The sequence below is a fragment of the Ambystoma mexicanum genome, chromosome 1p, assembly GCF_040938575.1.
Source record: "Ambystoma mexicanum isolate Mex_15411 chromosome 1p, UKY_AmexF1_1, whole genome shotgun sequence".
In the NCBI taxonomy this organism is placed as follows: Eukaryota; Metazoa; Chordata; class Amphibia; order Caudata; family Ambystomatidae; genus Ambystoma; species Ambystoma mexicanum.
The window spans coordinates 1,138,516,354-1,138,540,454 of NC_090921.1; the positions used below are offsets into that span (position 1 = coordinate 1,138,516,354).

The window sequence follows — 24,101 nt, forward strand, 5'->3', positions numbered from 1 at the left end:
GACAATGAGAAAGCCATACACTCGCCCAAGAAGTGTCAGCAGAGTGATCCCATGATGAGAGGGAGCGTGATGCTGACAGCCCGGAAGTGGGCAGAGCTCTAAGTGAGGCGCTGCCTGTTCTGTGATGTTAGGGGGCACTACGCTGACAGCTCTGCTATGGTCTGGTTTTTCAGAGTGGCACTCCATCTGATCATGTTTAACACATTGTTGAGAGCCCCGCCTGTTGCCTAGGTTCCATCTGACAGACATGAATCCGGCAACATGAATCCCCTTACCTTAAGGTGGGGGAGGATGGCTCCGACCCCTTACCAAGATTTCTGCCACGCTGCACCTGGCAAACGCAGACTGACTTCTCAACTCATGCTACTCACTCAACTTGCTGGCCCATCCCTAGCGGACATGGCTAGCTTCAATCTTAGCCCTTCCCCACCCTCCTTATTAAGCTCAACATGGCTGCTCTGTACTAGCCAGTTCCCAGCAACCACTCCAAGCTCATTGCATTTCTTCTTATGTTAACCTCCTCCACATTAAACGGTGATAATAGTTTTATAGACCAAGCCCTATGGCAGTACTGGGAGTTATGGGCCTGCAAACCTCATTAAACACACTTGCTGTGCTCAAGCCTTTAATTTGGTTTTCAGGAACCATAACTCCCAGTACGGCCTTTGGGCTAGGTCTATAAAGATCAAGTATAATGCAGATGGTCTGAGGGCATAAATGCACCGGAGAAAGATTGGGCAAACTAGATAACACAAATGCCTTGAAAATAAGCTAATTAATGTGAACCCGAAAATAATCTGTATTTTCTTTCTTTCATAAACAAACCCAGATAAGGCTGTATTAAGAGTTTGATAAGTAGACTGTCCCCTAGAGAGAGCCCCTGAACCAAAAGGTTTCTGTCTCAGTAGTAGAACAATATTTTGCACTGATTTTGCACTGCAAAATACACTTTGCACAGTTCCATGAATCAGGGTTTTTGTCTGCAGTGCAAAGTCACTTTCCAGCAGTGCAAAGTCACTTTGAATCGTGCAAATAATTCCATGAATCGGGCCCTTCAAAATTGCTATTTCAATATGGTCAAGTTGGAGGTCAGAAATATCTCCTTAAGATATGGATATCGTAAAATAGCATCTATGAGAAGGCTTCTTCATAGCTGGACTGAAGAAATCCTCCAGTGTTTTGATTTTGGGTAGAATACACAGTTGAACTGAGCCTATGGAGTACAAAGGGTCAGGTTTTTCATATTTTCTGATGTCCCAATGATCGAAAGCTCGGCTTCTAAGCTATTTAAGCTAAGCCAATTTTGATCGATTCATGTTTTGAGGATGGTAAAATATGGTTAGGTTTAGAATTATTGACTTCATCATTTCTTAATAGCTTGAGAAATAGTTGGGTATTGGCAGTATAACAATGGTACCCAAGGTTGCGTTTGGCCAGAAGTTAATGCAGTGGTTTAATAAATCTTACAAAGCAAAGGGTAACATGCAGACCCATGAGGAACGCCACATTTCACTGGATGTTTGGTGGTGGTGATATCGTTTAGAGTAAGGTAGGTTAATGATTGGCTGAAAATGATGTAAGCATCTTAGTGCAATGCATGATACCTTACCAACAAGCTTTCCTGATCAATTTGGGGCTTCACAGTGATAGGGCCGCTGAGTGGTAGTGCATCCTGGTGATCAGCTATGGTTCCGAGCACGTTTTCACGGATATTCAAGAGAGACAGTTCTTCGCCACGACATGGACAAACCCCTGATTGTCTGTCTTCTAGCAATTTGTTCTGCTGCTTGAATTCTTGGAGTTACTGAGTAACCCATTACTTCCAATATTAGCCTTAAAACATGCAATACATTATTGGCTGATATTTTGATGGAATATTTAGATCAAACAAGGATTTTCTTTTAAAGTGGAGTGATCCAAGCTTTGCTGAGTGCTGTAAGTACCCTAACTTTCAGAAAGGATTTGTTATTGAAAGTAATCAGGGCAGGCAACAATTCTCCTAGATCATCCTTGAGTATGGATTTTGGGCAAAGATATCCGGGAGTGGTAGCTTCATCTCCTGTATCCCTCCAGACTGGCACTACCAGGCTTGATTCACACCTGGCATGGGGTCCTAGATCCTACTCCATGCAGACATCTGGCGTGGGTGCCATTCTGCAGCCTACCCCTATGTTTTTGTATCCCCTGCTCTCAAATGTTCTGCCAGGACATAAAAACAAACTTTCGTCTTGCACTCCATGAAAATGTCCCCAACACACTCTTAAAAAATAGTCATAATCACTATACCCAAACCCCAATGGGAGGAGGAGTGCATTAAAGCAGTCAAGAATCCCCTTCAGACAAGTGCCTCTGCGGCCAGTGGGGCTGCCAGGAGTCAGTCACATGTCTGAACATATGTAAGGAGAGTGGTCTACAGAAACATTTCTTGTTTTGGTGATAGACATTTCACAGTCTGACCTGGACTTGTTTTCCATAAAATACCTACTTTCGTTTGATGCTTTCGGGTTAATACCAATCCCTGTCTCAACAAAACTGCCACCCACACCATCTTTCTAGACAATCTAGTGATGGACCGTAGTTTTTACACTTCATATGTGGTAGAAATTATTGCCTATCTACACGAGGTTATACTGGCCTGGGGGTTAAGATGTGCAAGTTGGATTAGATGTTGCAAGCATGTCTTGTTATGTTGTATTTTTCTTGGTTGCACGCAGCATGCTCCCAAATGGAGCCTTCTAATGTTGGCTAGCAAATATGTGCTTGCAGGACGGAAACGGTTTTCATTCTTGAGACAGGCTGTGTGGGTTCTCGTGCTGCATTGTATATCTGCATTGTATATCCTCCAGTTAGTCACACCCTTTTGCCAAAGATGACATCTTTCTGGTGCCCATATGACGTAAATGGTAGCATGTGCCGCTACGCTGGAAAGTTATTCTTTGGAAGCCAGTTTCCACACAATGTAATCAGCACTAGCTGAGGGCGGGACTTCACTTCTATAGCGCCTCTGAAAAAGAATCGCTTCTCGGTGCTGGCCTGCCATGCGAATGTCACTCATCGAGACGAGGCGTGCGACTTATCTACAGGGCCGAATGCAGACCCATCTATGTTCTGCTGTTCCTGTCTTGTGTTCTTTTATGACCCTGGGTTTGTTGCTAGTATTCATCTATCATGTAGAGGCTTCAAGTCTCGACTTCATAGCTGTTCATGTGTTAACATCTGGTAAAGATTGCAGGCAGTAATAATCCATGAGTGACTCTCTCCCCCCCCTTAATTTTCCCCCTCTCTCTTCCTGCCACCCTGACCTCGCTTTCTGTAGATGGCTTCACCAGTGAGGGAGAGTTCCTGGACATCACCGAGATCAACCGCCAGCAAGCCGGGGAGTATGAATGCCGGAGCGCCAATGGAGTGTCCACACCAGACAGTATGAAAGTAGTGATCACCGTCAACTGTAAGTCAATGCGCTGACTGCTTCCACATACTGTACATCTGTACCCACAGTGCCACTGAAATGAAAACGAGGCAGAGAGGAATTGCACTGACCTCTAGGCAAACATGGAGACTGCCCAAAAGTCTGGCACCTCTGAATGGCAGGTAGAAAAAAGGCGGATCTACCCTGCAAGGGACACTGCCCCCGCCCTGACCAGTTTCCAAAAGCGCCCTCCTGCCTGCCATTGTTTTCGAGCAGTCCTCCTCCGCTCACAACAGGAATCTGGTAATCTTCATAACAGATCACAAGTCGCTGATAGTAGGATTTAGTTCCCGTGCCCAGTAGGCGAGGTGGTTTTGGCAGTGAGAATCCTGAAAAGGTATCTGCCTAGCCATTTAGGGTACTGTTAGTTTAGTTTGTTTCAGAAGAGTGCACCATGTGACCAGAACGATCTTGGTACTGTAAATAAATAGAAAAAACACGTGGATAAGACTACAACCGCCTTGGCTTGGGGACTCGGTAAGGTCTTAAGGTTTTTCAGAAAGCAATGGTGGATATCCACATGCTGCAGCGGAAGTGGGTTCAGACTTCTATTTTTTTCTTTTCTTTTCTTGCTTCTCTTCTCTCTCTTCTTTTTCAACTACTTCATCTCCTTCTTCTTCATCTTCTTTACTGGTGGCTTAGTGTGGTGTCTGTCTGTATGAAGTCTTGTATCTGTGTGTGTGTCCTAAAATAAATTGTGGTTATATTTCTGTCTAAGGGGGGTATGGTTTATAGTGATAATGTCGAAAAAAAAATGTTGACTTACAAAAATGTCAAAAAAATGTCGAAAACAATAATGTCGAAAACCTATACATATAATGAAAAGTCATTTTTTAGAATAAAAATGTCAAAAAAACGTCATTTTGCACTATCAATAAATACATAACAAGAAGAGTCCCCCAACCCCCCTCACCCAACACCACCCTGCCACCCCCCCACCCCCCCACCACCCGCTCGCCCCTCATACTCAACACATTTTAATTATATATTTATTTATTTATTCAATAAATAAATAAACAAGGAAAATATCATTTACTAGGGGGGACCCCCAACCCCCCTCACCAAACACCCCCCTGCTACCCCCCCACCCCCCTCTCACCCCTCATATTCAACATATTTTAATTATATATATTTATTTTTTTTTCTAAAAATTCGAAAAAATGTAGAAAAAATTCGACATTATTGCTTTTCTATATTATTTTTTCGACATTTTTATTTCGACATTTTGACTGTCGACATTATTGCATTCGACATTATCACTGACCACCGGGGGGTATATCTGATTGTAATGTTCACTTGAAATTGTATGTTTAACAAAATGAAGTTAATCTAGTTATTTATGAATTTGCTAAACACCCCTGTAATATACTGTGATGAAATGTATTTGTTAACATACTAGTAAAAAGAAGTTTAAAAAAAAATAAAACGCGGCAACCCATGCCCTGGCTGCTGTCGGTGACAGTGGCTCAACAGGAGAGTTACATTCACAGAGCAAATACTTGATACATTTCTGCTGAAGAAAAGAGGGTCATTGAAAAACCTGAGGAGCAAGGAAAGAAACCTTGCATTAAATATGTCTAGTAAATGCCTTAGAAGCCGCAAGATAGGTGTTCTCTTTTTCAGCAAGAAGATGAGAGGGACCCACACATTCAGAATGCGGTGGAGACACACACACAATCTTTTATTTTGTGAGTTTGAGTTATAGTGACCTACAATGATTAAGTCTTGAACTTGTCGTGCCTAGAAACGCTTGTGTACAGTCGCGTTATAAATGACTTATCATATCATATATCGTAACAGCGTTAAGGTTTAGAGAGGGAAGAAACAGTTAGTTGCTTTATTTGGGAATTTAAAGTTCCAAAATTCTGCTAAGATTCTATGCATACGAGACAGGCGAGTAGCAAAGACCAAGAGCATCAGAACAAAGCGAGTCATTCCAGTGCACAAGTCCAAAACAACTCATTAACATGTCAAATGAGGGAGTGGCATCACCAGTAAAGAGCATACCAGTGAAATCTGCAAGTTACATTTAATTGACTTTGCATAACGGAACAAAGTGCACTGGGCGAAGAGGCAATTTCCTTTCCGAAAACTAACACACAAAATATAACCCAAGAGAGGATAATTTCTTCTTATAGTGTTGTGAAATTATAAAAGATGTGCACTTTAAACCCCTAGAATCAATGCCCATAATTTCCCTGTGGGGCACAGTTGCCAAATGTGACATTTCACCTTCAGTTGTTTCTGTTCTATCATATGGTCCTGTGGTCTAGTGGTTAAGTGCCCAACCTTGGAACCGGGAAACGGTTTAACGAATACATTATTAAAATTCCTAAAACACAGTGCAAAGGATTTCCTTTTACCCACAGCTTTTGAAACACTGAGGGCACTGTGTCCGCCCTCTGAAAAAAGTGGGTGGATGCCGTTTACCCACGTGTACCCTCGTCTTGAGCCCTGAGTCATTCCATGGAGAAAGTCTAGGACTGAAGCCAGTGATTTCAGACTTAGATTAGTTTCTAAATGTTTTTTAGGCATTCAATTAATTGTGATTTCCCTATAAAATGTGATGCAGCTGGCCGGGCCAAGCCCATCTTCAAGTCTGCGATGGATCTGTGTATTGAAAAATAGTGACGTCTTGAGAATTTTTTTTAATAGGAGGGGCGTCAATATTTCCCACAAATATGCCAGAGCGTCCGAGCAAGGGTGTGTAAACCAAACTAGAGGTGTTCAGCAGGTTCTCCCTCAGAGAAATTATTTTTGAATAATGAGTTAGAATAGTGTATTTTAAAGCATACTTCAAAACTGGGTAAATTCCAGACAATTTGCAATTGGTTTTGTGCGATAGGGTATGAAAAACTCCCATAGCTGCAAGCCATCATCAGTGCATAGGAGCATTTCCCAATGTATTTTCATGATGCCTCTGCCCACAATATATGCCAGTATACAAACATGTTGACGCTGGCTGTGCCCATACATGTCCAGGCTGGCTTTATCAATATATGTTAGTATTCCCACATAAGAACATACTCATGTTTGTTTCTACTTAATGCCAGTAATGATGCTGCAAGAAAACATGTTCACGCTTGTTCTGCCTATATTATTCCCACGTAAGAACATACCCCAGTTGGATTTGTCATTAAAATGCCTTGTCACAATATGATAACATGTTAAACTGGCTGCACAAAAATGCCAGTATAGCTATATGATAACACATCATGCTTGCTTTATCATAGATGCCCAGTAAAAAATATCATGTCACAGTAAGAAATAACAGGAGTTGCTGCACAAAAATGCCAGTTTAGCCACATAATATTCCTTATCATGCCTGCTTTATCATAGATGCCCAGTAAGAAAGTGTCATGCCACAGCAAGAACTAGCTAGACTGGCTGCTCCAAAATGCCAGTCTAGTGAAAGAATAACATGTATTATACTTGCTTTATGAAAGATGCCCAGTAGATACATTTCATAACATAGTAGATAATTGATGGACTGGATATACTAAAATGCTGATCTAGCCACGTAATAACAATCCCATCCTTGCTTTATCAACAGCATTTTTTACTGGTCATCTATAAAAGATGCCGAGTAGAAAATACTGAACTGGCCACTTCCCCCACCCACTAAACTTAACACCCAGGCCCAGCAAAAACATGCACACACAGACATTCACACGTACACCCAAACACAATACACGTACTCATTTGCATGTGCACCCATCATCATACACTCACTCATCACACCACCATACATGCATGAATACACAAATATAAACTTTAAATTCATTCTTACCTTCTGACCCAGTCCTGAGGCTTCTCACAGTGATGCCTCCCTGAAAGTGTTTTGGCTCCCGTGTAGCACAAACAGGAACCAGGGAGTAAAGAGCCCTTCCTGGTTCCTGCACATGCATGCAGGAGCTGAAGCACTTCATTGACAGCGCTCTGATCTCTATGTATGTGCAGAGGGAGCAGAAGCACCCCATCAAACATGCAAACATGCAGTTCCCCATCCTGCATCCCCAATGTGCCATTCAAAGCTGGGGCAGCAAAACTCCTGAGCCCTTGCATAGTGCATTGAACACGCAAACTGGGGAACAAAAACTGTCAAAGGAAAACCAGGTTTCCCGTTCACAGTTTCAGCCAGCCAGGTAGTGCTCCCTGAGTTTACACTGGGCTGGCTCATTGGCTCCTCTATAATGGGCGAGAGTTCCTGTGGGTCGGTGCCCTCTCCCCCATTATGGACGAGCTGTCACTGCCAAAAGATTGGATGAGATCAGCCAAATGATGAGTGAAGGTAAAGATTCAAATGGAGCACGGATGTTGCAGTTTGTACATGAGCAAAATGTCACGTTTCCTATGAAAATGCAGGAGGGATATAGGAATACTGGTTGTGGAATCTTGTCACAGTATGGGGACAAATGCTGTGCCAACAGAATATATTTGTGGGTGTTGAAAAGCACATAATTAAAATGAGGAAAAACAACTTCCAAATGTGATGGATGTCAATCCCTTACCTCTAGCAAGCTCTACTCCCAATACGTTGCAACAGAGTCATGAACATAAACAATGTGCTAGTCTACCCAGGGCTAGGAGAATGTCAATGTAACATGCCCAATTCCTAGATTGATGAGGGAAACTCACTTCATCTAGTCCGATGTGGACATATGGTTTCTCTTTAAGGAAAATGTGCAGTCACTTTGACAGAGGCAGCCATTTTGTGATGACACGCTGTGGAAGCTTGTTTCTCCAGTCAGTCCCCTCGTAAAAATGGACCAGAAGGTGTTCGTGGTAAGTTTCAGTGGTGAAATACATGAAAGACTGCAGCAGGGTAAAACATTACCCAAGGTAGGAATTGTCTGAGAACAGAGCTGCTTTTAGCCAGCCTAAGAGACAACTGAAACAGAAAAATGCCTCCATTAAAGGACACATTTCCGTTGTAGCATCACGTCTCACTCTACTGAAGAAGATAGCATAGCAGTAAAATAAGCATATAACACAGAGAGAAGCAACACAGCTCGCACGTTGCTATTGGTTGAAGAGCACCTTACTGCTCTGACGGGCACTGTTCTGTGTATCATGTCACTCATTATATGAAGTCTGGTGGGAAGCTGCACTGTTCTTCTTAGAAATAAAGACTTGGACACATCATTTGAGCCAATAAAGACGGCTGTCTTCCTTCCCTGAAACACAGACATACAAGCTAAATGCGGAGTAAGTACAGAGCCTTTGGCTCATCTGCCAACATTCTGTTGTCATACATTGTTATTGTTGCTGGAGAGAAGCCTTGTCTAAAGAAAAGTAAAGTGGCAAATAACAGTTTCACTGGAGTAGCAAAGCAATGGCTGTTGGCCAGTGCAAATCACTTATTTTCGACTCCTGTTTTAGACAGAACTAAAAATCTCAATGGGTCACGTGACTGAGGCTAAGAATAGGAACACGTCTGCTGCAGAGCATGCTATATAAAAGAAACGGATCTGTGTGATCCGACCGCGGCTGTTTTTCCCGCGACGGAAATGTTTGCATGGGAAATGTACGCACCACAAAAGGTTTGTACATTTCCAATGTGAAGCTACATTTCAAAACCCTATACACCTACACCGCCATCCACACCCACAACACACCCCCGCCCACACCCCAACATAACCAAACCCTACTTACCTTTTAAGATGCCTTGTGTTCCTGTGGCACCAGTTCCCTTTCACTTCCGTGATCGGGAACCGGCGCAGCAGGGTCCTTTTTTTGTTTCCTTTCTTTTAGGGCAGCTAAAAGGGGTTCCCCCGCAACACCCCGCTCACTGTACTATAAAGTATAGTGAGCGGGGTGTTGCGGGGGACACCCCCGCAGCACCCATTTTATTATTCTTTTTTTTGTCGGGTGTGCTGCGAGGGTGTCCCCCATAACCCTGCTCACTATACTGTACAGTATAGTGAGCAGGGTGTTGCGGGGGACACACCGGCAGCCCCCTCAGTCTTTTCTTTTTTTTTCCCTACCTTAAATGCAAATGGATACCACCAAAGGTTCGAACTTTTGGTGTTCGAACCTTTGGTGGTATGCATTTTCGGACATTTGGTGAATTCTGAATTTTAAATTCAGTAAAATTGTACAATACCAAAATAAACTACATTATATTTAAAAGATGTCTCCATAAAATATATCACATAAAAACTCACGAAAACAAGGAAGAGTTGAAGGCTATAAAGACATGCTAGCCTCATTTCTGATCCCTTCCCTCAAACGAAGATTCATCTGACCTGTTCAACTTGACAGCCCAGAAGACTGGAGATTAATTGGTTCTTGACATTTCCGGATTACCAAATAGGCAAAGTAGGTACCGGCCTATGGGCCCCCTCCTTTTGGGGGCCCGATAACAATGGATCAAAATATTATTGATTTGATCTTGAAAGAAAATTGCAATCCAGCTTTTCTAAATTGTTTTCAAAAGATAGAAAAAAAATCAACTCAAAGAAATTAAAACTTTACATTAAAGACTCTATAGAGAAAATACAGGTAAAGTACATAAACTAGAGACTTAAGATTCACATACCAGTTTGTCTCTTAAAAGCTCATCTTCTGGCAGCTGTCAGTTTGTAAAACAATCTGGTGCATACTACTATGTTTAGGTGTAGCTTGGGTTTTGCAAAAAATAATCTGCAAAACACTGAAAGCCTGGCTCTTTCAACAATACCTGCTGGACGAATACAAATCACTCTCTCCCTCGACCAAAGGCACTGAATTACTGTATAAAATGTCAAGCCCAATTCTGGCACAATCCTTTTGAAAAACGCTCTGCTGCTCTTGAGCTTGGTTCACGCTTTAAGCAATCTAATAAAATATTATACGATGCCCCAGCCAGCCCAAGCCATCCCTAACCTTAATTGTATCCCCCACAACACTGCCAAGAAATATCCCCATCAGTAGTAATACAAGTTTAATGAGGCACTTTTGGATAGAAGGGAAGATTTTGGGACTTGCCTACTTAAGGCAGCAGTGAAGAACATTCTACGTATGTTAATAGTTGTTGATTCTGAGGCTCAAATACGGGAGTGTTACTTGTGGTCCTGTTCATGAGCCCTGTGTGGCAGAAGGATGATCAGAAAGCTGGATCATACCAAGTCTTGCAGCAGGAGGGAAGCCCATTCCATTAGCCAGTAATGAAAACCAACCCCAGGCTCAGATCTAGTTCCAATGTGACGAATGCTGCTAAAATAGCCTTGGGTTGTGTAGCTGCTAGGTGGTCTGCTATTCCATTAGATCCAGCTGTCAAACCTGCAGTTCCCATGCCTTGTGCCCAATCACAGGGTCCGTTATTACATTAATGGCAGTTGAAAGCCCTCACACACTTACCATCGACATACACTGGTAGGACATCATAGTGGGCATGCACGGCAGCATACTGTGGGTGTTAGGAGTGCAGAGAGGGTGTGTGGAGTGAGCTGGGGTAGAGTGGAAGTAGAGATGGTTCTGGAAAGTGCAGAGTGGAGGAAAGAGGCAGTAAGAGGAGCCAAGAATGGAGAGATGAGAAAGGGATAAGAAGGAGAAGCAACGAGAAGGAGGGACGAGGAAGAAAGCCAAAGGAGTGGCGGAGAGAGGAATTGGGAGAGTAGAGAAACAACATGAAAGAAGGAGAAGAGAGTGGAAGAAAACAAGGAACAGATGTCCCCAGAGAAGAGGAGCATAAGATGATAATAGCACATAATGAAGGTTCGAGGTAGAAAGAAAAACGGGAGGAGGAAAAGAGGGAAGTAGGAACGACAGGAGAAGGGGAAGAGAGAACAGAAACAGAGAGGTGAGGGAACCAGATCCATAACCTTACGTGGTGGAAACATGAAATGAGGATGGAAGGAGAGAAGTGACACAGAAACATGAATCAGAGGGTAAAGTAAGAAAAGAGAAGGAAAGAAGTGACAGGTGGAGCTGAGATGAAAGTAAAATCAGAGGAAGGAATGAAGGAAGGAAGGAAGGAAGGAAGGAAGGAAGGAAGGAAGGAAGGAAGGAAGGAAGGAAGGAAGGAAGGAAGGAAGGAAGGAAGGAAGGAAGGAAGGAAGGGAGGGAGGGAGGGAGGGAGGGAGGGAGGGAGGGAGGGAGGGAGGGAGGGGGGGGGGAGGGAAGAAAGGGAGGGAGTGAGGGAAGAAAGGGAGGGAAGGAGGAAGGAAGGAAGGAAGGAAGGAAGGAAGGAAGGAAGGAAGGAAGGAAGGAAGGAAGGAAGGAAGGAAGGAAGGAAGGAAGGAAGGAAGGAAGGAAGGAAGGAAGGAAGGAAGGAAGGAAGGAAGGAAGGAAGGAAGGAAGGAAGGAAGGAAGGAAGGAAGGAAGGAAGGAAGGAAGGAAGGAAGGAAGGAAGGAAGGAAGGAAGGAAGGAAGGAAGGAAGGAAGGAAGGAAGGAAGGAAGGAAGGAAGGAAGGAAGGAAGGAAGGAAGGAAGGAAGGAAGGAAGGTTGGTTTCCAGAAGCTTGACCAAACATATTGTGATGAATGAGGTTCTGGGATAGCAGTGGCCCAGGGATGAAAATTGGTTTCTAAACCTTCAATCAGCCCCACACTTCTAATTCACCGGAAGGGATCCAAACAGATTGGAATAACAAGCAAAATGTTATCCTCCTTGTCCAATGTTGGTAACATGGATGGAACAGCAGGCTTATCTCCTCTAATGGTCATGGATCGTTAGTTGCAACACAGCAAAAACACAATTGTTACGTGGTATAAAAATATCTGCTTTACTTATATCACAACAGACAGTCAAACAGCACTACGAAATACAACCCATCCTCAAAGGAATGCAGAGGACAGACAGTTTCAAAGAAGGAGAAGGGATGCACTCTGGATCCTGACAGGAGAGTAGTCGGCATGGTTAATTACCACAACAGTTTAAGATTTCTTGGCTTAAGCACAATGGGAACAATCAGTCTTAATATGTCTCTAGGGGCTTTATGGGAAGTGCCAAACGGCAGAGCCACAATGTACCGGTGTTCTTGGTGCTCAACGGGGATGAATCAGCTTCAGGGCGTTTTGCAGGCTTCTGTGACAGATTTAGAGATGATAGCCAGCTGCGGGTATCAGGCAGGTAGAGGGTTCAGCGAGCGAAGCTGGATGAACGGCTGCAGACTGGCCTACACAGCAGCTCTGGATCAGGAATTATTGTCTCCGTGATGATCGGGGGTTCGGAAACACTGGTTGGGATGTCTTAGATGTCTTTAATTGACTGAGGCTTGACAACGGTCAGCGTTGCAGTCAGTTGCATCTCGACGAACATGACTAGCTCGAAAGTGTCCTTTAAGGTGAATGTTGGTAGATGCTCATCGAGGCACTGCTCCCAGCTTCACCAATGGGCTCATGTTGTCCTTTAAGATGGATGGCCCACAGCTGTGAAGTGTGTTGTAGGCAGCTCCCTTGTCCTTGGCTTTAGGTGCAGAGACCTTCTGGCACTCCCTTCCCAGGGATCGGACAAAAAGGATATTTGCATGTTTAAGGAATCCATGGAAATTAATCCGGTTTTCAACAGCTTTTAGAAAAAAGAAATTAGAATAGGAGTAAAATAATATCTGTACATTTGCGTTCATACTTTTTTTACAATAGTTATAAAGACTTGCCAAGAACCTAGCAAGGTACTGGTTGTGTATCAGTTCTGGAGTGGCTGGAGGGTCCTCTGAATTCTGTTTCTCCCTCTGTACCCTGGGAGAAGTTTAGGGGAGGGATATTGCTTCCCTCTTTGGATATCTTGGCCTTCCTTCATTGGTGGAAGCTGTTAAACAGACTGTACCTTCAGCCAGGGTTCAAAGATGAGTTATTCTTTCTTGTGTCTTGTGAAGTCTTCAGATGATCTGCTTAAAGATGGGCTCCAGCCCTCTTTTAAAGCCAAGTGGGCCACAGTGAGTGGTGTAGGCTAAGTCTACCGTAATGAACCAATCCTGGGGTACCTAGCAACCATCTCCTGTATGCACGAGGTCATAAACTGAGTGCTTTTCAACAGGAAGGGTATAGGGGTTAAAACAGGAACAGGGTCTGCCCCAGAACTAAAATGGCAGAAACCTTTTCTCAGCAGAACGATCTCTGGCCACACTCCCTTGTGATACCAAGTCCCACCCATCTTCCTGTCTGTTGTTGATCAAAGTGTCTCTCTGGTTAGTGGTCAACTCTATGTGGTCCCTGTTAAAGCAGCTGGTCTCCATTGAACCTGCAACTCGACCAGACTCTCTGGCTCCTGCAAACCACATTCTCATACCTCATGAATGGGGCCCCCATAGCGGGGTGGCTTACTGTAAACAGCAGTCCCGGACATGACAGCTCACTGTCATTGATAATGAGGGCGGGAGCTGGCTTCAGGTTGACAGGGTTACATATGAAAGGTTGCTGGGTTTCCTGTCTCCTTTCTAACCTCTGCGGCCAGACCCATAATAGACTGTTTGAAGTGCATTCTATTGGTATGTTAATCGTTGCCACCAGCTGCAGGGCCTAACAAAAGAGCAGAGCAGATCCATGGAGACTTTGTTCATTAATCGGGCTTGCCATGGCAGGGGAAAACTTGGTCCTCTCCCTTCCTGGAGATGACTTAGTGTACTCCTGGCTGTCACATTCCAATTAAATATGACAGGGCAGACTGTGCTTTTAGGCTGTGTCTGCCCAGAGTTCTCGGGTATATGCGTTTGTCATGGTGTGATCATAGAGTACTGTGTGTTTATTAGCACCACACATTTTCCTAAGTTTGGTTTACTATCATTCCATTTAATTAAACAATTCAAAAAGCCCATGTGTTTGAATGGTCGAATTCCTCACACACATCATATAGTCCATTTGAGGAAAGTGCTTGGCTGCCAGATGAAGGCATGGGAAGTGCAGCAGAGCTGGGTCTGCCTACCCAAGGGGACAAGGACACAAGAACTAATAATGGGTATCAACATTTGCTTAAGAGTCTGATTCCTAACCCCTGTCAAGATGACCCATGCCACCAACATTGGTGTTGCCAGATTTGTGCCTCAATCCAGAAGAAGCAAGGCAACATCCTGACCAGAAACCTCTAACTCACAGAAACTGCAAGTTACTGCCACCAAGAGAGCAAATCTACCAGAAAGTCATAGATAGGGAAGGACAAAGGACAATGGCCTCATGAAAACCTATTTTTCCTGCACCTGGTTTAGTGTACACCTAACATGTGACTTCAATTAAACATACTCCCTTGGTATTTGGCTAACATCAATGCAACTTCTGATGCCCTACTTGGCTCCTTATTGACTTTTGGTCCCTCAGCAAGACAAGGGGTGGTTGCACCTCGAGAGGACTTGACTACCTGAATGAATTTCCAGCTAGTGGGAGGGTTCGTAAATGGCAGAGTCTTTTGGTAAGCAATCCTCACTGAAGTATAATCATTGCTTGGTTTTAAGCAGAGTTACTGCTTCCCTCCCTTAATGACTACAGTGTGTGCAGAGACGTAGCCAGACTCTTCCAGCATATACCTTTAAATCCATAGTTTGTTGTCTTAAATCTTTATAATGTTATAAACTGTAAAGGTACGACTGCCTAACTACCGTAATATCTACTACCTTTCTAAGTAATGTGTCCCTGATAAACATCCAGGGCCCCGTTCAGTGGACCCTTCACTATGTTGCTGAGGACCACCTTTTATGTCTGAGCAGAACCAATGCATCTCGTTCAGGAGTCTCTCTTGCTGTACTCTAGTCCCCTCTCAGGTGTCTTCATTTTCAGTGGGGCGGACTGGATGAGCTTTGTGCCATTTGCCTCCTTGACTAAGCTATCTAGACACAGGGCACTGCTCCCATCCCCGAATATGATGGGCTAATACTCTGAGCGTGCATAGGAAGGTAGTGTTCCTCACCTTGCCATCTGAAAACGTAATAGGGACTCCAGGCCATATATCTGTGACTGATTCAACGCTCCTGCTCTTCTGGCACTGTGTATATGTGGCATCTCAGGAAACTGTCTTTCGGGGTCTAACGAAGCGGCATAGCGGCTTCTTGACTGGCAAGCCTTGTTGAAAGGCTGTTATCCAACAGAGATTCCAAACCCGTGAGCAGTGCCTTATCTCGTTCTGGACAGTAGATGTCCGATCCTATACTGTGCCCTCTTGGATTGGGGACGCTGCATACTCCTGGATACATTATTAAGAGAAGCATTGTTCTTAGCGGCAAATCATTCTGGTGCAATCCTAACCCTAGACATTAAGGAAAATGATCAAAGAGCAGCAGCTAGGGCAGGGTTGCCAACTCCAGGCCTTGAGGGACGGATCCATGTCGGGTTGTCAGGCTACCCACCATTAGTATTCATGAGATACATTTGCATACTTTGATTCTAAATATATGCAAATTATTCCTCATGAATATTAATGAGGGATATCCTGAAAAACTGTCAGGATCCTGGCCCTTGAGGCCTGGAGTTGGACACCCCTGAGCTAGGGGAACTACAAGACTGACAGAGACAGGAAGTGACAGGAGCAGCACAGGCATGGACAGCACTCCTCTGTTCACAACAACGTGCCCTTGTGGCCCCCAAGTCACATCGCCCGGGCCTCTTCTCCATCCAGACATCCACGTGCTTCAGACCCTCCAGTTCTTATTCTCCTCACCTTCTGACCTTGCCCCTTCGAACCCACAGCCCTAGTTTAGCTTGTGTGCTCCAAAACAAGGCCAGCCACAAAATGAAGCCCGCAAAATGAAGCTTAAAGCAACTTGATATAACAAATTAAAAGACTAAAATGCTGTATCTTATTGAACACATATTATGTTTTTTTTGCTAGAACATTTATTATCTATTGTTTTATTCTTGTTTTTTTAACATGTGTATATTGCATGATCACTCACATGAATGTGCTCTGAGAGCAGCCACGGGAATACCCAAGAAAGAGCATATCACGTCAACTAGGAAACAGGCACACTGGCTCCCAGTAAAAGAAAGAGTCCTCTTTAAAGCCCTTGCCCTCACCCACAAGTGCATCCACCTCACTGCTCCACCGTAGCTCTCTGAGAGAATCCACCCCACTACATCCACCAGACCGACCAGAACTCCACATGCAAATATGCTCACAATCCCTAGAGTAAAGAGAGCCAGAGCAGGTGGGGTCAGCTTCCCTTACCTAGCAGCGCTGCAATGGAATGCCCTACCACCACCCGTGCGAGCAGAAGTCTCCCACCTAGCATTCCGCAAATCGTTGAAAACAATGCTCTTCAACTAAAACTCATCCAAGATAGAAACTCTACTCATTCTCACACCTAAATAGAGCTTCATAGACACCGGCACAATATGTTTTAGCTAAAATCTGTATCTGAATGTTTATATAATGTAAGTACAATGTACTCTTAACCTTGAAACTGTACTTCTGCTATGTTTTCATTACATGTATGTAACTCTTCTGTAACTAAGACTGCCACAAGTAACAGTGTTGCGATGCCTTTGGGCTGCATGTGCGCTATATAAATGCAAACAAAAATAAATAAATAAATAAATAGATGTATGTATAAAAAGCCTTAAACTACATCATACTTAAAAATAATAAGTATAACGCGTTTAATTAACAGTTTACTGATCCTGCTGTGCACACATTACATCAGTGTCACCTATATGTCAAGGTTTATGTCCGCCAATACTCTCCCTGCTTTGACTCATCACAGTCAAAATAGACATTTAAGAATAAACCTCTCCAAACCTACTGCCTCCATTGGTCACATGAACTTGTAAGAACTCATGAGGTTGAGGAGATCTATTGTGATGCATCACATACGGCTGATGCACCTAGAGACATTCGGTGTTATTTGAGACGCTATTTGGCTGCGCGCAGCTCAACTAGCGCTGATGCGGAAGCTTAAAGCCCTTTCACAGCATTTCTTATTGCATGATGTCATCCTCTGGGGACTATCTATGGCACTACACGACTATAGATTAATGTTGTGATTATTGAAACCAACTGATGATCTCAATAGAATATTGTGAATAGCAGATGCACCTGACTCTATATATCCCTTCAATGTATATCATTTTGTTTCTTGTCCTTTAAACGTATGGTTTGTACTTATGAGCATGCAAGTTGTATTTTATGTCCCTGCTTCCAATGGAATGCACACTGAATAAACAAATGTTTCAACAAAAAACAAAGAATAAACATCTCCTATGCCGCAATCCAAACAAGTAGCTCTTCCTGCGAAAAAATCTTTGGGAACAGTAGTTGAAATGGGGGTTACGTAGCCGAACAGTAAGCAAGCCAGTGAATCGACCCAATTTCCCCTGTAGGCCCTCCCTAATCATCAGTCTACCCGCCGTCCCTGCCAAATGGTCACAGAAACATAGCTATCAAGATGCATGGAATCTGCCCATGCCCTTGCCAGACGCATGCATGTCCACACCAGCCAGCTGTGCTTAGTCTACCACCCCCCTGTTGCTTATGCACCCTCCTACCAGGTACCACTGAGCACCTGTAACTTCCAGGTAGAACGTGCTACTTCCTCTAGTTCTGCAAAGGAATTGCTCACTGCAAACGTATTAATAAAACATTAATGACTGAGGGATGGATTGCATATCCTGAGCCATAATGATCCCTCCTGAGACAAACAGGTCTTTTAGCGCATGGTGGCGGTAGCAATACAGTTTTGTTTTGAAAGTGAAGCTCAAATATTAGTTTAATAGTGAGTAAACCAACACAACATGTTAGCAAATTAAATGTGGTTTTATTTTATGATGTTTAAAGAATAAAAGGTGGGAAGATGTTGCTTAGTAACTTGTCAACTTTGGGATCTTCTGGAGGTTTGAATAGGAAAGGCAGAACATGTGGGGGGAGTTGCTTATTTACTGTCTGTTGTTCTTCTGCCTGCTTCTGAATTCAGAATGTTGGGAATGCAGTCAATGTTATACCTATCATCTCACTCTCAGGGGCGTAGTGGGCATGTAACGACCCGCCAGCCTGAGCTTATGTAGCCCGAGGGAAGCAAGGGCTTCAGCAAGGACTCAGGGCAATTACTGTCACTTTATGCCTCCGCATCAAAGAGGTTGATGCTTTTTGTTAGTGTAAACGTTGTTTTTAAATGTATTTGTTTACGGGAGATGGGCTACACGTCTTGTGCATGCCCAACCTCCCGGCAAAACAAATAATAGAAGGTTACCACCATAGTACAAAGGAAAGGGACTAAGTCCCTTTTCTATATCTATAGTGGCTCCGGACCGTGAGGGAGTAGAGCAGTGGAGCCTGAGGCCCTGGGCCACCAGGTGGGAAGGGTTTGGAGGATCACTTGGGGACTCTGGTAGAGGGGTTGAGGCACCGCAGAGAGAAAATGGCCACACCAGAGGAAAGGGCATGGGAGGCTGGTGAAACAAAGGTGGACTGGCAGTGTTCTCCCGCATTTCCATTGACCAGATTGGCTGAGTGCCGTTTCCTGGGTGCAAACAGCAGTTATTGATTACGTTCCAAGCATTCTATTTGGCTGAGCGGGGGCAAAAAAAAGATTTCCATGTGCTAACATGCCATGAATGCAGCAGATATATGATATGATATGGTATATGAGTCATTTATAACGCGCCTCTACACAAGTGTTTCTAGGGGCGGAAGTTGGGCAAGTTGGGAACTTTTGAGAACATTGTTCCTCATCCACTGAATCTAAAGCAGAGGTTACACCAGGCAAAGGTGGGTGGAGCGGTTCTGTGAGCTCTCGTTTCACTAGGGACCGCCTTTATAGGGACATCTTTCAAGACAGCGGCCAGGTTTTGTCTTTGGGAGAACTCAGGATGTGTGATAGGGCTCTACCTAGGGATATGTCGAGATGCAAGCTTCAAGCTCAATGTATCTGGACACTCAAAGAGCACCTCACTGATGAGGCCCAACTAGGCTGAACGGTGCCTCAGGTTATCCTGCAGAGTCATGGCGGAAGGGCATGGCACATCATTACAAGCTGATAACTCACTTGCTTCTGCCTTGTCCTCAGGCCGAGTGTCACAGTTGAGCGAAATCACAAGGAAAAGCAAAGCAGCTCATAGAATTTCCAAAAAATTAAGCATGGCAAGGCCCAGCTTTTCAAAACCATTAATGATAATGAAATTGATGTGTTATTTATATAGCACCTTTATCCAAAGCGCTTTACAGAGCACATATTTACATAGAATATTTACATACAATTTCACCCAACCGAAATTGGTACTCATTACTTTGAATTATTCAGTTAAAAAAACGTGTATTTGTCCTGTAGGTTAGTGCACCTCTTCAGCAATATGTTCTTGCTGCACCATTGGCTAAAGTCACTCCTCAAACATAAGTAGAATTTCCTAGGTGCCTGAGGCTCACGAGGGGCTTCAGTTCAAAGGTACACAAGCAGAGCAGAAATAGGGCCAAAAAAATAGAAGGTGAAAAGACACGTTTTATTGACACTGTATTGAATCATGTGCTGATCAGAGCACAGTATCTGCATTATCAAGCATCACGTGGTTCTCTTCGTTCAAGGGAACTCATGGTACTCAGTCAGTAGATGTCTCCCATGTCACATTGCACTCAGTGTTGGCAGAGTATTCTAACTTTGATGAAAATGCCGGAATAAGTTATCCTAATTTGCTCTTCTCACCCTACAGATCCACCTACCATCGTTGACGTGAAGAATGTCCAATCGGTAATGGGCAGGAACGCCGTCCTACGCTGTGACGCCATGGCCGTGCCCCCTGCGGAGTTCGAGTGGTACAAGGATGAAAAACGGTGCGTGCTGGAGCAGCGGCTCAGGGGAAGGGCCAGGTGGACCCTGGCAACAGTGGATGTTAGGCAGCCTTGCCATCTTTGCAGTGTCAGCAAGCCTGAAGGGATAGAGACGCATGGCGGGAGGGCAGTTATCCTGGGGCCTAGGTCCTTCACATGTACGCACTGACTGTGGGAGTAGGGCTATAGTGGCAATTCAAACCTTCCTTAAAAAGTGCCCCCATATGTATTTGTTTATGCATTTCTCTATTTATTGATGTATCTATGTATGTATTGTTGATTTGTGTAAAACAAGTTAATGTGCGCCGCACCAACAAGGCGGGAGTTGGTGGAGAAGACAAGACATGGAGGGGAAACAATAAATGGCCATGCACAGGTCTTGACACTTTCACATCTGGCTAAGGGTGAAGGGGGGCGGGGAGGCAGTGCAAGAGTAATATGAGTGCAGCAGGCCAGTGCAAGGCAGTACGAGCTTAATTAAAGCAAGGGCAAATACCACACCGTTGCATGAAGCAGGCAGTTATGAGACAAGGAGCCATGCAAAGGACACGAACTCAGGTCCACGTGAATGGAAATAAGGGCGTCTTGCAGGCAGCTGGGCTGCAGAAGGACACCCGGAGGCCACAGGGGAAAGTGTCAGAATGGTGGAACGGCCGTCTTAAAAAGGAATCTTTGGAGACTTTTCCTAAACGTTGAGAGGCTGTTTTCACAGTGAAAGTCAAGGAGGAGGGGTTCCACAATGAGACACCTCCAGCGCCGATGCAGGCCACCTTTGTGGTCTTCTTGGGGGTTGAATAGAAAAGGCAGAATAATGTGGAAGGAGTTACTTCATTACTCTCTGGTACTCCATGCTTCCGAATCCAGAATGTTGGGAATGCAGTCAATATTATAGCTATCCCCCCATTGTCTTGAAAGAGGGAGCTGTTTAAGTGGGTGGACAGGGACGGTGTCAGGGTGGCTATTTTCTTTTTGACGGTGATCTTAGGTTAAGGGGGACTTTGTAGAGAGCAGGCATTGGTGACTGTTTTGATCAGGTCTTCCGGGGTGATTGGTTTGAAGTCTGAGAAGTCCTAGCATGCAGTGAAAGCTGCAGGAGCTGGTTGTACCTGAGCTGGAGTTAATATGTGGAAAGATTTCCTTGATCTGGTTTTGCAATAAGGAGGCAAGGCCATCAGATTGTGCCTGAGGATGGCAATTGGTGGTACTACATTCTGTAGGGCTGCTGGGCTTTCAACACATTTTTGAAATCTTCAGCCAATTTGTTGTGGGCTACCAGGATGCTAGTGTAGAAAGCCCTATTGTTCTGATGCTGGCTCTTTGATAGCTTTTTTGATGCAGGCACTATCCTCACGGTCAATCGGGAGCTTTGCTTTCTGGCATTTATGTTCCAACAGCCTGTTTATCCTTTTCAGTGGGGCCAATTCGTCATTGTACCACCAGTAATTGGTTTTGATCTATGGTTTGGCTTCTTTGCACAGGGAAGTGGTTTTGATGTCAAGAATTCAGCTGATATCTGCCCTGAGAGTACTAAGTGCCCTCGCTGGTGAGGATATCTCCAGGAGGGGGGCAGTGGAATCTTGTGAAAGGTTTTCTGTAGTGAAGCATTTCATGGGTAGGACTGTGATGTGGTCATCGCTCTTTACGGAGGGCTTCTGGGCATACGAGATCATCCTGGAGAAGCTAGACTGTAAGAGTTGGTGGTCAGACTCGGGGAGAGGAGTGATGCTCAGGGTGGTTAGAGAAACGGTGGCAGAGATAACTGCATCTAGCGCGTGCACGTCCTTGTGTGTTGTCGTGCTAGGTAGAAGAGAGAGACCAGTTCCGACGGAAAGCCTTTTCATATCTGGAAGTTAAGGAATCATAAAAATCTTCCTCGAGACGGAAGAGGATACATGGCACTAATCTGGATATTGAACAGGGTCATCCAAAGACTAGAGTTATTACCATATGAATTTCAATAGGAGGAAAACCTGGGGGACCAAAGATCAGTCAGTTCTAGTGTGGACATTAAACCTTGACATATTAGCTCAACTTGCCAGAGATGAATGAGGTGGCAGGTGCCATGATTCTATTTATATATTCAGTAAGCCATTGGTATGCTCACGCTGACTCCCAAAAAATGAATTCATGAGAATCACACCTGTAATTGTAAAATCCGAAAGGTTATTGAATTACAAGACCTAACCCTAAAGACCTGTAATACATGTAAAAGGAGGATGCATCAGCTATATGCAACATATTCAATATGCATACACATTTGGCCCCACAATGCATCAGTGTTGACGTAATTAGTTTAGCTTTTATATGTGAGGGATGGATATAACCATCCAGCTGAGCACAATTTGTTGAACTGGCAATGGGCTACCGCAGCAAAAGGGAAGTTGTACGCATTGGTTCATCCTGTTCCATGGCGATCTGAAGCAGTCCTCTCGAAAGGACTCAAACGGAACTATCTGTGAATACCAGGGACCTACCTCTTCCCACACAGCAGTGCCTATACGGTGCTCCAATCCTCTGATCAGCGCTACCTTGCGGGTGTGCTTGAGGAAACACAGCCAGTTTTGGCCAAGTGAAAGAGACATGTACTCTGGTAGCCCAGCCATGAGTGAACCCATGACGGGCATTCATGGAACAGGTTGCTGATGGGTAAATCCAGCATGGCCCATCCAGCTCTTTGTATGGTGGTCAGAGCAGTCTATCAATGCCGGTGCTGGTAAGGTACCAGCACCGTCCATACCGGCCCTCCACATTACGAGTTTGTTCGCGGGTGAGAGTATGCACGTCTGGTCTGGCCAGACGTGCATACCGGCACCCGCGAGCAGACCAGGATGATAACAATGAACCCTTCATTAACGGGTCCGTTGTTAGCATCCTCCCCATTCCCATTGAGCCCTATAGGGGCTCAATGGGAATGGGGACGTACCGGGTCCGGGTCCCGAAAATGGGAATTACTGGGCCCACAAAAGTCGGAATGGCCCGGTAATCCCCTTTTTTCGGGACCCGGACACAAGTTTGGAGGTAGCCATGCTGGTAATGACGGCATGGCTACCTCCAAACTCGTAATGAGGCCCATAGTCTTTTTATTAAATTAGAGAGAAGTAATTGTGCAGTCTCTTTTGATAAAATTGAAAGTGTTTAGTTCCTTAATAGTAACATATGTTCATCAAAATATAATGATCGCCCACAAAAGCTCAACCTTTGCTCTCGCCGTGGGAGTGTGCAAAAGAAAACATCCCAATTAAATACATATGTCTCCTTTTGTTCATGTTGTCCCCTGCCCTACGAACACATGTATACGGTGCAGGGGTACTCTGTAGGGACATTCTGACTACACTCCCCTGTTCCATGACTCATCTAGACCCTATAGATGTTTAAAAATGCCCGTCCCACCATCAGACTTCTGAAGCCCATCTGGCATCACCTTGACCTTTCTCAGGACCATCCCTAGTTGGCGACTCGGATGAGTGGAGGGCTTCTTGGCGTTTAATCGTTATGCATAGACAGGGTGATGCAATGCCAGCCGGAGCCTGGGCAACTACCAGACCGTGACCTGCTCTTTGCAAACCTCCCTTACTCGCCCCTCCCTACTCAGATGCATATAACTAGGAGTTACCCGGATCATTAATCTTGAATTATTATTCAGAACCGGGATGTAAAACTGTATTTGCGCCTCACTCCACGCTCCTGCATTAAATTACCCTGGTCTTCAGAGCTTAATTATCAATCACGCTCACCGGCTGAGTGAGCGCATCAGTGGTTCCAGCAGCGGGCCGAGTACACGAGGAGGCGGAAGAGGCTGACGGGGAGAAGGAGGGCATTTATGGGTTTCTGGGGCAACATGAAACTCGCCACCTTAGAAACAGAAAACGAACCGAAGAGCAAATGCCCCTGTATTTGTGTATGGTCCTTAGTTTTTGGATTTGTCTGTTTCCAAGCTCTCCCTGGTTTTGGGCAGATAAGTAGTTGAGAT

The 24,101-nt window shown here is 44.6% G+C and overlaps 1 protein-coding gene across 2 annotated transcripts in view; it reads left to right on the plus strand.

The window, feature by feature from the left end:
• The window catches only part of IGLON5 (IgLON family member 5), a 1,589,367-nt gene that overhangs the window by 1,479,863 nt on the left and 85,403 nt on the right, over window positions 1-24,101 (plus strand). For both annotated transcript variants that reach the window (XM_069604793.1, XM_069604792.1), the window contains exons 5-6: window positions 3,317-3,448; window positions 20,014-20,134. In XM_069604793.1, coding sequence (XP_069460894.1) covers window positions 3,317-3,448; window positions 20,014-20,134 — 253 coding nt within the window. The remainder of the gene's footprint in view (window positions 1-3,316; window positions 3,449-20,013; window positions 20,135-24,101) is intronic.